Source organism: Taeniopygia guttata, chromosome 5, assembly GCF_048771995.1.
Source record: "Taeniopygia guttata chromosome 5, bTaeGut7.mat, whole genome shotgun sequence".
Classification (NCBI taxonomy): Eukaryota; Metazoa; Chordata; class Aves; order Passeriformes; family Estrildidae; genus Taeniopygia; species Taeniopygia guttata.
The window spans coordinates 34,233,079-34,246,511 of NC_133030.1; the positions used below are offsets into that span (position 1 = coordinate 34,233,079).

At 39.8% G+C, this 13,433-nt stretch overlaps 1 protein-coding gene across 4 annotated transcripts in view; it reads left to right on the forward strand.

Annotated features, from left to right (window-relative positions):
• Positions 1-1,053: 1,053 nt before the first annotated feature.
• The window catches only part of RASGRP1 (RAS guanyl releasing protein 1), a 38,085-nt gene continuing 25,705 nt past the window's right edge, over positions 1,054-13,433 (forward strand). The window contains exons 1-2 of one of the 4 annotated variants that reach the window (XM_072930152.1): positions 1,054-1,636; positions 3,900-4,069. In XM_072930152.1, the coding sequence (XP_072786253.1) occupies positions 1,605-1,636; positions 3,900-4,069 (202 nt within the window). In that variant the 5' untranslated portion in view covers positions 1,054-1,604. Of the gene's footprint in view, positions 1,637-2,258; positions 2,318-2,349; positions 2,741-3,899; positions 4,070-13,433 lie in introns of those variants that run through there. The other 3 variants (XM_072930154.1, XM_032748816.3, XM_030274553.4) reach the window with 3 other exon arrangements.

The window sequence follows — 13,433 nt, forward strand, 5'->3', positions numbered from 1 at the left end:
TCTTCTGTCATTCCCAAGGATCCTTCTCATTCATGATCCACACCACAAGGACACTGAAGAGCTTTTGGAATGAGGCTGTGCTTTTACAATGATCTATGTTAAATAGATCTAAGTAAATGCTACTGGAAAAATGTGTGGTCTTGTCTCATGCCACTGTTTGCTTGTGGCAGCAGTTGAGCTAATATGAGTGGGTAATGAAATGATTTAAATAATTAGTACTTTATGGCAGAACATGTATAATTTTTATTTAGGTTATCTGAGTTTATTTTTTGCCTGGATTTTTTATTCAACCACTGTATGGTAGCACATGCTCCACTAGTTGGCCCATTGTAAAATGCAGGCATGGACCCAGGCATTTCCAGAAACATGTAGGGTTTTTGCTTTTACCTGAAATTCTTCAGCAAAAAAAGTAAAGTTGCCCCAGTCCCTGTTGTGATAATGGTATTTGTCACCGCCTCTGAGAAAAGCCAGTGAACAAAATTGATCATTTTGGAAACCTGGAGAGAAACACCCCCTTATTGTTGGCAGAAGATTACTTTGAATATCTGAAGCTTGCCAGTTAGTCTTAGAATTAAAGAACCAGTTTATGAAATCTGTCTGAATCTTGGTGTGAGGCAGATTGGCATTATGATGACTAAGTAATGTTTAAAAACATAAACTGAGCTCTAAAATAAGGTCTTGATAATGCAGCATCTCCAGGACCCTGTATTTTGTAGTGCTCTGGTGAGTGTATTTCTCAAAAAAAGACCATTTGCACAAATTTCGGTTACAAGATATAGGGTGACTTTGCCCTTTCAGATTTCTTGCCTGACCATTTCTTCTCAGAAGCAGGAAAGTTTTCACAACGTTGAGTTGGAAGAGCTTTGATTAACTCCTAATCGTGATACAAGAACCATGAAAAACACTGGCACCCCTTTCCTTGCTCTGCAGTTAAACCGGACAGCGTAAAGTACCGGATAAGCCTTTTAAATGGCAATCATTAGCGTGGGCACCTCAGATTAGTGCCTCCACCTCAGCGCGGCACGGAGGCTCACCTGGGGAGCGCGTCCCACCGGGAGAGCCGCATCAGCCGGGCCCCTCCGAGTGAGCCGGGCACCTCCCCGTGAGCCGGGCACCTCCCCGTGAGCCGGACCCCCGCCACCCACGGGGAGGCTGCGGAGGGGCCGGCCCGGCCGCTCGCCCCTCGCTCCAACCGCGGCCGGGCGAGCTCCGCCGGCTCAGGGAGCAGGAGAGGGCGGGTCCGGCCCGGCCCTGCCCTGCCGGGCCGAGGTGGTGCCGTGGAAAAAAAAGTTGTGGCGGCTTCAGAGCCGGGCGGTGAGAGCGCTGCGAGTACCTCGTAAAGCCGGCGGCTTCAGAGAAGCGCGGCCCCAGCTCAGTACTTCCTCCTGCCGATAACATCTCCGCCAGCGCTCGTCACGGGTGGCGGCCGCCGCCGCCGTCGCTGCCCTACTTGAATCGGTTTCAGACTCCTCCCGAGGCGAGACGGGAGCGGGAGAGCGGCGAGGCGGGAGGGAGGAGGCGATGCTCGGGGCCGCGCCGCTCCGCCCGGCCTCCTCCGCCCCGCGCAGAGCCAGCCGGGCGGCGGAGCTGCGGCTGGAGCCGGCATGGGAACCTTAGGCAAGAGGAGAGAAAACCAGTGAGTCTGCCGTGCTGCTTTATGCCCTCATCGCTCCCCTCCCCACGGCGGAGGGCGCTGGGCTCGGTGTCACGCCTGAGAGCGTGCGGGGCTGGCGGGGGCTTCCGTGGGACACGGGGGTGGTACTGCGGGGGCTTCCGTGGGACACGGGGGTGGTACTGCGGGGGCTTCCGTGGGACACGGGGGTGGTACTGCGGGGGCCGGCCGGGGCTCTCCCGAGCGGGACAGGGAGAGGAGAGAAGCGCGGGAGGGGGTGTGCGGGAGAGGATTTTGTTTCACCCTTTGGGATGCCAGTGTGGCCGAGCAGGCGGATCGGCGCGGGGTGGAGGAGCCTCACGTTGCGGTGTCGCGGAGCGGGAGGGGCGGCACGGCGCCCGCCCGGGCTCGGTTACCGGCGGCACGGCCGAGGGCCCGGAACGCGGCTGGCACCGCCCGCCGGGGCAGCGGCACCTGCTCCGGGGTCGGGCAGCGAGACACGGTCACTTGTTCGTGATGCCCGCCCCGCCGCCCAGGGCGTATGTGGAAATGCGGGGCGGGTACCCCCGCTGCACCTCGGTCCCGCTTTCATCTGCTTGTCGTGTCGGGTGACTGCTGCGAGAGGATCCTTTCTAAAGAATAACCAGAGCTTTGCCTGTCCAGCATGGCCAAGTCGGCCACAGTGTAACTGTAAACTTTTTTCAGGTGTGGAAACTTAGGTTTTCTCCTGGATGTTGCCAAAGCCTGAAATATCCTCTGCCTTAACTCTTTGTTACTACTTGCTGGGATCCTCTGCCCTAAAGAGGCACTGGAATAAAGATGGGAGAGGGGCTTAAGCTTGTAGAAAGAAAACACTGAAAACTGATCAGGCCCTTGTTCTTTTTATATGAGAACAGGAAGTCAGATCACAAAGCTAAGAGGGAAATTGAGAAAAAGGGGGAAGGGAAGAGAGCATTTGCATGTCAGCTATTGCCAGCCTAACTACGGAGGAGCTCAGTCAGTGGTGATTACTGCCTCTGAAGGGTCAGGCATGTATTTTCCTGAATTCCAAACTATTGAAATAGTTGGGTAGTAAATGACACCGTGGTCAGTTTCGTGGCTTCCCCAGCATTCAAGTGAGACAGAAAGGTAAGGATGAGGCTGGACTTTCACAGGGATGAGGTAGGGGTCCAGTCTGTCTTCATAAGGCATGCATTTTTTTAATTTCATGCCGGAGTGCCTATTCGGGGATGTCTGTGAATTTACTTCTCCTATCTCTATGTAATATACACACTGGAGGCATTTCTATGCCTTTTCTTCCTGGGACTGTCAGCTGATTATTAGAGTCTTGCATAGTGTTCCAAGAAAAGTTCTGTGAAAGCTTAAGATAGTACCTAAAAGACACTGGAGTCACTTGTTTAGGAAGGCTGTGGAGTGTCTGAAACACAAAGAATCCCTGAAATTTCAGGAGTCCCTGAAATAAACCCAAGTTTCATTGAAATGGCAGTGCTTGTTGTTCTTTTGTGAGCTGTATGGTTATACTCTCAAGTCAGATTTTGCAGTGGTTCCTGGTATTTGCTGGCAAATATATTTCATCACTTTTCATTAATGCAATATTGTTCCAATTTCCTATTGATACAGAAATATGAACTTGTGTGCAAGCAACAAATAGCCTTTAATATTATCCATAAACACACATGTTCTTGAAGTAGCAGGTATCATATGGGCAAAATACAAGACTAAAATTAGATATGTGCTTTATTTTGGTCTCATTTACCATTGTCATTAAATACATGTATTTGTTCATGTATACTATTTTAAAACAACCTAGGAAATAATTGTATTGAATAGATGCAAATTAATATCTTTGTTTTGCTTGTGAAATATTCCACTATTAGGTTGTGCTGATATGTTGTTTACTTAACAGTGACTTTTCAAATTAAATTGATAAAGCTAGTTTGGTGTTTTCCAATGTGTGTAATTTTTTTTTTCTCCTTTACTTTTGGTGGACACACAAACATCTGGTGGCAGGTTATTGCATACTGTCCAACAAAGAGACAAGACTTTTGATAATCCTGACAGATCATTCAGAGAGCTCTATAACCATGTGCTCTGCAACTGACATTTTTGCAGGAAAAAGTCACTTACTGAGCAGTCCCTTTGGTGTACATATCAAGTGGGAGGTTTATGTCTTTCAGCACCATGACTAGAAGGAGTTAATTGTCCTTTAAATCTCTCCTCCTTTCCCATGCAGTGTAAAATTTGCCACTCTATCTTGTGTTTATTTCACTGTTGTGTTTTCTTCTAGGCAACCTGCCCAAGCATGCAGCACTGCCCCTGAATCAGCACTGGAGCTGCAGCAGGGCAGCCACTGTCACAGCCTCTCGAGTCATACTCAGGTCATGATGGTGCCGTTGGGGCACCTAGCCAAAGGAGCCACTCTGGAAGACCTTCTTGAAACCTGCATTCAGTCTTTTGGTGAGTGCCTGGAGGTTTTTAGAGTCGTATTAATTTCTGTGTCTATTAATATGTTTCTGTTGGCTATGTTTAAATCCTTTAGTAGGGAATTAAATTGATTTACTGGTGGAGTAGAAAGGTGTTACCTGAGAATTATCTGTGCTACAGGCGATTGTGGTTTTGGATATGTTTATGCAGATGTGTGTAATGTATGCTGAGAGATAAGAGTAACTACTGCTTTTTCTTGAGGGAACTGGACAAATTCCAGTCATCTACGCTTCTAAGAGTACTTTTGTTGTTCCTTCAAGTAGCAATTTTGTGAACTTCAGCAAGTAATTGTTATATTTTTGCATATTGCAATAACATTCTCATAATGCGTGTAAGCAACATGTTCGTATTAAACATTTATAAACAAGAAGGGCTATTTTTGAGCTAGGTGAGATAACACTGGATTGCTTTTTGTGTTATCAGTATAGATTTAAAGTTGTTTCTTTATAAAAGGGAAATAATCCAAAGAGAAATCACAACTGCATGTTTTTAACTTATCAATTATCTATTTGTCATTTTACAATAAGAATTGAAATATGGAGTATTTCAAGTGTAACCATTGCTTAAGCTGTGTGCCCCTAGTTTTTTTTTCCAACTTTTTCATTAGTAAATGTGTTTATATTCAATATTATTCAAATGTTATTACTGAAGACACTTAAAGTGATTCTGAATAATTTGCTTATAAGTAGCACATCTGTTTGTTAATCCTGAGTCTTTCAGTGCTTTGAGCTACTCCCAAACTATATGTGGGAAAGTCTTAGCTTCAGAAGTAGTCCTTGAACACCCACTCAGCTCTAAAATAATCTATATAGTTAAATAGTAACACATTGTGCTGATCTACTGGTACAGTGCATAAATACTGTGTAAACAATGACTAATCTCGCACATTTGTTTACAGCAATTTTTTTTAAACATTAAAGCCTTCTAATCAGCATGTGCAGAGAAATGCATGTCTGAGAAATGCTGGTGAAACATGTAACTGTCAGTAATGTCTTGTTTCTTTTTTGCTTCTTTTCATTATTGTGAGGACACAATTCATTATTGTGGAGACACTGAACTTCTATAAATCCCTAATTCCTCAACAAATACTGATTGATATTTTTGTAAGTTTCAGTTCGATAGAAGGGGAATAAGATATCTAAAACATAAGACCTTCAGATAGCTGTAATATTGTGACTACTTGACCAATGTTAATGTCTCTACAGGTTTATGAAAAAACAGTAATATAAATGAAACATTATAAAAATCTAGTATAGTTATTAAAGTGATTGAATTAAAGTAGTGCAGGTGAAACCCTGAGTAGAAGATTGGTTTTGGCATGTCTATAGCAATATATACATGCTTAGGTGTTCTCAGATTCCTGAGCATCAGTATATTAAAAGGACTAAGGTAATGAAGAAAAGCAAGTGTACCTCTGCAGTTCAGCTACGTGTGCATGGGAATCTTTCTTAAGGGTGTCACAGTTCAGCTAGAAAATTTACTGTAATCCACTAAATAGGGTTTTCTTGACCCTTAACAAGCTGTACATAAGTCAAGCAAAGTGAATGGTAGTGCATCAGCAAACATCACTATAACTCACTAAGGACTGCTAAAATCATGCTGTGTGCTACAGAGATTTAGACCCTTAATTGGAAAATTCATAGTAGTGTCTGTTTTTATACATCTTCTATGAAATTATGCATGTTCTTATGCTATGTTGGAACTTCCCATTAAGGTATTTAAATAAAAATACAACTTTTACAACACTAGATAATGCATGATGAAGTTCATTAAAGAAGGCTCTTTTAACTGTCACCAAAACCAGGGCAAAATTCATTCGCATTATTGTGCTAACAAAGGAAGAGATGTAAAAATCTTTAATCTGAGATTTTGAAAAGGGTTGGGGGCAGGGAGCAAAATGGTGGGAAAAAGGCATAGCTGCAGAATGAGTACAAGGAATCTGAATGATTGAGCAAATTTCTTTCCATGCATAGTACTAAAATCTTCTAACCCTATGCTAATAGTTCTGTTTAGGTTGAGATAATATCTTCAGTCTTGGGTATGCTGACCTATAATATATTGTATATTATTCTATAAAGTCATTATGATTTGAGCAAGTTTTTTTTAAATGTTTAAACTACAGAAACCCCCCCCCCACCAAGACATTGTACATTTGAAGTTTACTTTCTGGAAAAAGCTGTTGATTTATTTGCTGTCTAGTCTTAAGGAGAACAAGAGGTAGTAGATAGAGATGATGATGTGTCATATTTCAGAATACATACTGCATCTTGTTAGCATTATACTGCACTTGCTGATGTTATGTGTACAAATACAATTCCTCTGTAATGGACGCAGCTGAGTTTATATTCCTGCACTCAATTATACATGTTTGGAGAAAGCAAACAGTGTGTAAGAGAGACTCCTGTTAACAATGGTGTGTAAGGAGAAGCTGGCAGCCTTTTGCTGTGTATGCAGAGAATATAATGAGAAGGTCTAACCAAAAAGGTATTAAGAATCAATACACACTTACAGCTGTGAAGAACACAAGCTGTAAGTTTGCATTGATTCTTGTTGTATTGATTGTTGTAATTTATCTTACAACATGGATAAGGAGAAGAAAGGATGAAGGGAATAAGCTAAATTGAAATTAAAAGTGAGATGACTAAACTTTGCTGCAGTATTGTAAATGGATTCCAAGATGAAAGACTTTGTCAGGAGAGCCAAGTTAATCCAAAAGCCTAGTCAGTGCAGTTAACTTAAATTCCTGCTTTGGGGTGATTAGTGTTTGTGCTCTTTCACCTCTCCCAAACTTGGTCTTCTTTAGCTTGGACTGATGAATGACAGGTGTGTGCCTCAGCAACAGAAACAATGAGAGTCTTAAGGGGTAGTTTGAAGTCATGTAGGTGGTCACTACATCTGAAAAAGTAGCATCATACCAGTGTTTATTCAACAGCATGATGAGGAGATGCTAAAAGTAGATGTTTCTTCAAGTCCCATGGAATTTGAATCAGGATGACAAAGATGAATCATCCTGTAAATGAGTTGCCGAAAGTAAAGGCAACAAAAAAGCAAGGATCAAAGCGAAGGCAAGAGTTTGGGGAAAAAATAGCATGGTGAGAGATTGAAGGTTTGAAGAAAGGAATATTGGTCCTTTCTTAGGAGATCTGTAGAGACTTGAAACCGCTCTCACCAGTTTTAAGAGAAGAGATTTGATTATACAGGGTAGTGATTCAAAACATGTTCCAAAATGTGTCTCATCCCAACATTATAAGTAGCTACAGGATGGTGTTAATACTATGATCTGGATTGAGAAGAAGAATTGTAGAGCACAAATAAATGCATTACATTGCCTAGAAAAGAAGGGGAGGAAAAGAGAAAGAAAGAAGAAGGGAAGAGAGTGCATAGAGAGGAAGAGCAGGAGGTAGGGTAAAATGATAAAAAAAACTAGAAAAGACAGTAACTGCAGAAAGGTTAGATTCAGTGCAACCTCTACATCAGAGATATTCATCCTGAACAAAAAGCTCATAAAACGATAATTAAAAGTAGATTTTCCATTGGCAACAAAATGGCTGAAGTTGTAAGTGCAGGGAAGCAAAGAAATAGTTCATAGATTTTGGCCTAGAATATGACAGCTTCAGGAGGGAGATAATTTATTCTAGAGGAAATCTTCACTTGTGACTGTGATTCTGGAGTGGAATTTTACTTAGAACAGTGACTTTAATCCCCTTTATCCATTTTTTTTTTCATTATATAGCACATAAAATGCCTCAGAAAATGTGCTTTTAACTGGCAGACAGTTCTCTGAAAGACACTATGGCTTTGTCTCTTATTTTGTTGCTAGTTGTAAAGGCACATAGTCAATCAGCTTTGTTGTTGAAACCAGCACAGTAGGGTCTAGTTTGCTGGCAGGTCAGTAGAACACAGGAAGCATATGCTTAGTAGTACAGCCATAATTTTATGTCTAGTACTTATAGTAATCTTTGTGACACTACATAAATGAATAACATATATTTACAGAAAGTGTTACAGATCAGAGAGGAAAAATGTATTAGCAGTGTTCCCTTCACTGGATACCTAATTTGTTAATTTTATATCGACTGAATGTTCATGACATTTATCACCCTAGAGTATCCTCATGCTACTGTGAACTTGAAGTTCTGAATATGTGTTGTGAAGCCAATTTCTAATCTAGATTTTTTTTTTTTTTTGTAACTTCACAATATATTGGTGCATGGTATGAGGTCCCTGTTTCTTTTTTTCTATGTCTATTTTTATCTTATAAATCTACTTTCTTAAATCTAGAGTAAAGTTTAAGCGTGCTTATTTTTTTAAACAAACATACCTTTCAGAGATCCAGTGAGATATTTTAACATACATTCAAGCTTATAAGCCATGCAAGGTCAGAGGGCCTTTTCCTTACCCACACAAAACAGTTGTTTAAATTGTTTTTACAAGTGTTTAAAGACTCTATTGCAATCAGGACAACACGTGTCTTCAACATAGTGCCAATTTGATATCCCCTTGTTATGTCAGTAGTAAAGTCCTGAAATGTTACCTAGAATTACCTAACAAACAATTACAAGACTGCACTTGAAAGCCATCATTTATTCAAACATGTCTTGCTTAAAAAATCTGAGGATCATTTAAAAGCTGAGAATTCTGTAAGAGCTCAAGATGTTATTGTTATGAAGGAGTTTTTGTCCTTAACCTCTCAGTACAAGATCTTACTCTTTGCCTCTTACATTTGAGTGCTGGAAGTATGTTTGCTGTACCATATGGATTACCTATGCTTATCCTACAGTTCAGACCCTTTAGTTTAAAAGAAATCAAGAAGTGTCATCTTCAAATGCATGTCATAGTACAGTGTCCTCATGTTTGGTTTCTTTAAAGAGGTGTAAGTAAAGGGCATTAGGAAAGCAACAAAAATATTTCTGAGACCGTGTAGCATAATTCCATGTGAAATCTCATCCACAAGAAACTTTGCAATGGAGCTACTTGTTTATACATATATGTCAGTTTTAACCCATGGAGGACTTAAAGGAAGTGGAAGATTACAACTTGAAAGATTAGCAATGTTCTTAATAGAATTTATGTGAAACTAATGCAGTTTGCAACTTCTAATAGTCATAGTAGTCATAGACAGCTAGATCCAGGAGTAGGTTGTGATGTTGTTCTGCAGTGTTTGATCCGTGCTGAACTAGCTTGTTGCCTCAATGTGTAATAAAGTGACATGTTTGTAAACAAACCTTAGAAACACTGGAAACTGCATCCAGACAAATTTGGATGAAAGATGCCATGGAAGTGATTTGATAGAAACCAAAAATCTCACAAAGGTGCGGGTGCTGGTGGCCTCTTAGGTGTCAGCTACCTAAAAGGTAATCATAGTTCACATTTTCTGGAATAAAAAATAACTACAGTATTGAGTTGTGTAGTTACGTGGACTGATAATGTTTTTATAATGCTCATATCAATATCATGCAAAAAACATATTGAGACTTAGAAATTCTTTGAGAGCCAGGTACATATTGCATCCATCTTACACACAAAAAAGCAGGCAAGTTAGAGTTCCCTCTTTAAAGCTGTAAGCAGTTTCTCATTTAAAATACAGAAAAAAATGAAAACTATCCCATTTTCCCCATATCATACAATCAACTGCTAAAACAATCACAGTTCAATTACTGTGTTTATCCTTTTATCAAATTTACTATATAACAAATTCTTATATAGAATTCTGATTCAAAGGCAATAAATTCTTTCAAGGCATATACACACCCCAGAATGCAACTATGGCCATTTGCTTTTTTCCTCTCTGGTTTGTCTGAACATAACTACAAACAAACAAATAGTTAAGTTTTATTCACGATCCTGTTCTGTGTGAAAATGCTGTTGATCATTGTGTATTAAGTAATCTGAGTGCTATTTGGTCAAATACAGTGCAGAAACTTTACTATTGCTTGGCAACAGAAACTATGTTAATGATCAATTAATGACATTGTGGGAACAGAAGAGTCATTACTGCTCTGTAGAATGCATGACATTGTGGGAAGAGAAAATTAGTTACTGCTCTGGAGAATTCTAAGTGCTGTTTAGCTAACTATTAAAGTTAATTGTGGTTGAAATGAAAATGATTTCTTTTTTAACATGATGTCTGTGAAAAAATTTTCCTAAAGAGAAGAAACTTTAGATATATATATATATATATATATATTATAGAGGTCTATCTTCATGCATCTAAATAACTTCAGGAAAAATCAGTATAACTATTATTTAGCAATGCAGAATATTCTAATTGTCCATCACCAACCAGAAGATACCCAGACAGTTCCCAAGCAACAGCAGCCCTCACAAACTTGCAGCCTGTTTTTAAGTGTTAAGCATTACATGCTGAAATATCCCTTTGGTCAGCTGGGGTCAGCTGTTCTGGCTGTCCCTGCAGCCTCCTCACTGCTGGGGCAGTGGGAGAAGGCATCCCCAGCTGCTGGGTTACAGGTTAGTTTGCCAAAGTCTGTAAACCCCAGTTCCAGAGCATACCTAGATGTTAAAGCAAAGACTAGGAAGCTTAGGTACGTAAGTGAAATGATAAGTGAGGAATATTCAAGCAGGATTAGAGCTGGAGCATGCAGCACTAATGAAATCAAGGTCATCAAGTGGGACCCAAGGGATCTACAACTTCTTCAATCCCTTGAGAGGCAAGCAGCTTGGTGTGTGCTAGGCTGCTGCAGTTTGAGCCTTTGGGTGGGACAGGCTTCATGCTTCCTTGGATCAATCATGCCCTTAGAAGGAAGCCTGTTGTAAAACACTGCAGGGTAAGGGTTAAGCTCACATCTGGGCTCAGTGGTCAGACAGGGACACTGGCCTCAGAAGTTCCTGGTTCTGTTCTGGGAGTCTGTTTTTTCCTATCCATCAGTGCTTAGGCTAGCACAGCTGTGTTGCCAAGCACTATACTTGAATTATTCAGGAGTTGCCTGCAGCTCAAAAAATTCACATGGCTCCAGTATCATGACTTAAAGCTTTGGAAAAAGTCTTGAATGCTCAAATTATGTTTTGTAGGCTTTGGAGAAAAAGAGTATTTGATTTAAAAGTTTGCATCTAAATTTGCTAAAATTGTTATTTTAAATATGCTGTAGAAAGATGTGCGGTGTGCATCCATGTGTGCAAACTTTTTGTCTTCTTCTATGTATCTCAACTGAATTTCCAAGGCTAATGGAATGCTTTCCACCCACATTACATTTTGTTTCTCTCAAAGTACATTTTAATTTCTGAAAATCATCCCATTTCCCTTTGACAAGAGCTTTTATCTCCTTGTTTTCATTTCAAGGAGCTCTTTCTGCAAGATGTAGCTTTCCAAAAGGTGTTTCTGAGATAGGGTAATGATTTTCCCTAGAGATTTCTCTCCCCTAATGTTCCCTACCCTCACACAAAACAGTCTTATTATTCCTTTTGGATGCATATTATCCTCACTTTTGTCTCGGATATATCTGCATTGTTTATGAGTATTTGGAGGAACAGGAGTGGGTTCCCTCCTCCTCTATTCTGTAGTTTAAAGGAGTAGACTTGAAAAAACACAAATTTTACAGGGTCTCTTCTAATATTTTTTTTAACTTGGCTTGTTCAGAGAGCTGTTGGTGTAGGATTGATCACGAAGTAGTGCAGTTCTTTCAGGAAAATACTGATTTCTTCTAAGTTTAGTTTTGGAGTTTTTCTTCCTAAGGTCAATTACATGTGTAAATAAATGCAAGCATGTATGGACAATAAACCAATTTTTAAAAGACACAAATGAACCCAAAACTTTGATGCAATTTCCTGAGGTTTTTGGTGCTGTCTGCTAAACATCATGTAACTCTTGTGGTATGAGGGGGAATGCCATCATCCTGTACAGAATTAAATATAAGCTGGAGAGCTCAATATTCCACCTGCTTTCTGCTGCAGCTAAAACTAAAAATTGCATTCTATTATCTAATTACTGTATCATCTTTGCAAAGATATTCTTATTAAGTTATATTATTTCTGAAAGATATTAAGCACTTAAGATAATTATTTGAAATCACTAAGGATGAGTACAAAGTTCTGCTTAGAGTAAACAATTGTAAAAACAGTATGGAAAAGTCCTTCATATACAGTATGTCTGCAGAAAAGGATCTCATTGTGAAGATGGACTTTAAAACTGAAAATTGTATTAATTACAATAATGATATTGTATCACTGCAGTAACTCTAAGTGTGTGCATAGAGGGGTGTGCATACTTCCATATTTTCTGTATGAAAACATTATACATTTATTTACATTAAAATGTAGGTGTATATAAAGATATTATATGAAGGATATTACGAGTAATATTCTACCTCTGGTGCTAAGATCTCCTCTGTAGTATACTATATTCAGATTTTCTTCATAATAGTGCAAGCTACAAAGGGTTCAGAAAACAATATCAAAATTGACCAGACAGCTAGAAAACCTTTTTTCTGAGGAATAAAAAAATGACAAATTTGGTGTTCCTTATTTCAGAAAATAGATGAGGGATGCAACCCTTAAAGAGAGAAAATACATTGTTAGGAAAAAGAAGCAGCCCAAGTTGCCTGAAATATTTAATTAGACAGAAAGGAGAACTCTTAAATGATAGAGAAACTCAAGCATTGGAATAAGTCGCCTAAAAAAGCTGTGAAGTCCTCATAACTGTAGAATTTTAAGAACAAATTAAACTGATTCTGAAACATGATTTTGAGAAAGCTATTTCTGCATTGGAGCAACAGAATACAAGATATTGGCTCCTAGGCCTGAGATCTGCCATCAACTGTGTATTCAGCTGTCTTTAAAAAATTAGTTTAAGTTAAATCTGCTTGCTGACCTTCAATAATGGTGTCATAACTGATAAGGAGACTGGTGGCTTCTTATGAATCAGATTCTGGCCGAATGTATTCCATTTAATGAAGAGAGTTAAATGACTAGCCCTGTTACAGGGTGTCAAGTTCCAACACAGAAGTAGTGAGCCTGGAATAAGAAGGCTCCTGTGGGTTGCCTAAGTGTTAAGCAGAAGGGGAACAGACTCTTTCCTGTTTGTAAAGGGAGTTTCCAGGGGCAATCTGTAAAATGCTCATGAAATATTTTATATAGTTTTGGTTGCTTCTAGCCATTTTAAAGTTATCTTGCAGTACTGGACCTCGCATGTGAGGCAGATGCATTTACTTACAGCTGTTTCATTTCAGCCACTAAGCCCTACCATGTATTCCTGTATATATCTGCATTTTTCTTACATGTCTGTGTGTTATATCAAGGTCTTTGAAACCTTGAGACCTTAAGAACATAAGTTCCCTCAGTTTTCAGATCACATGTTGACTTAATAATCTTTGCAGACATTAAT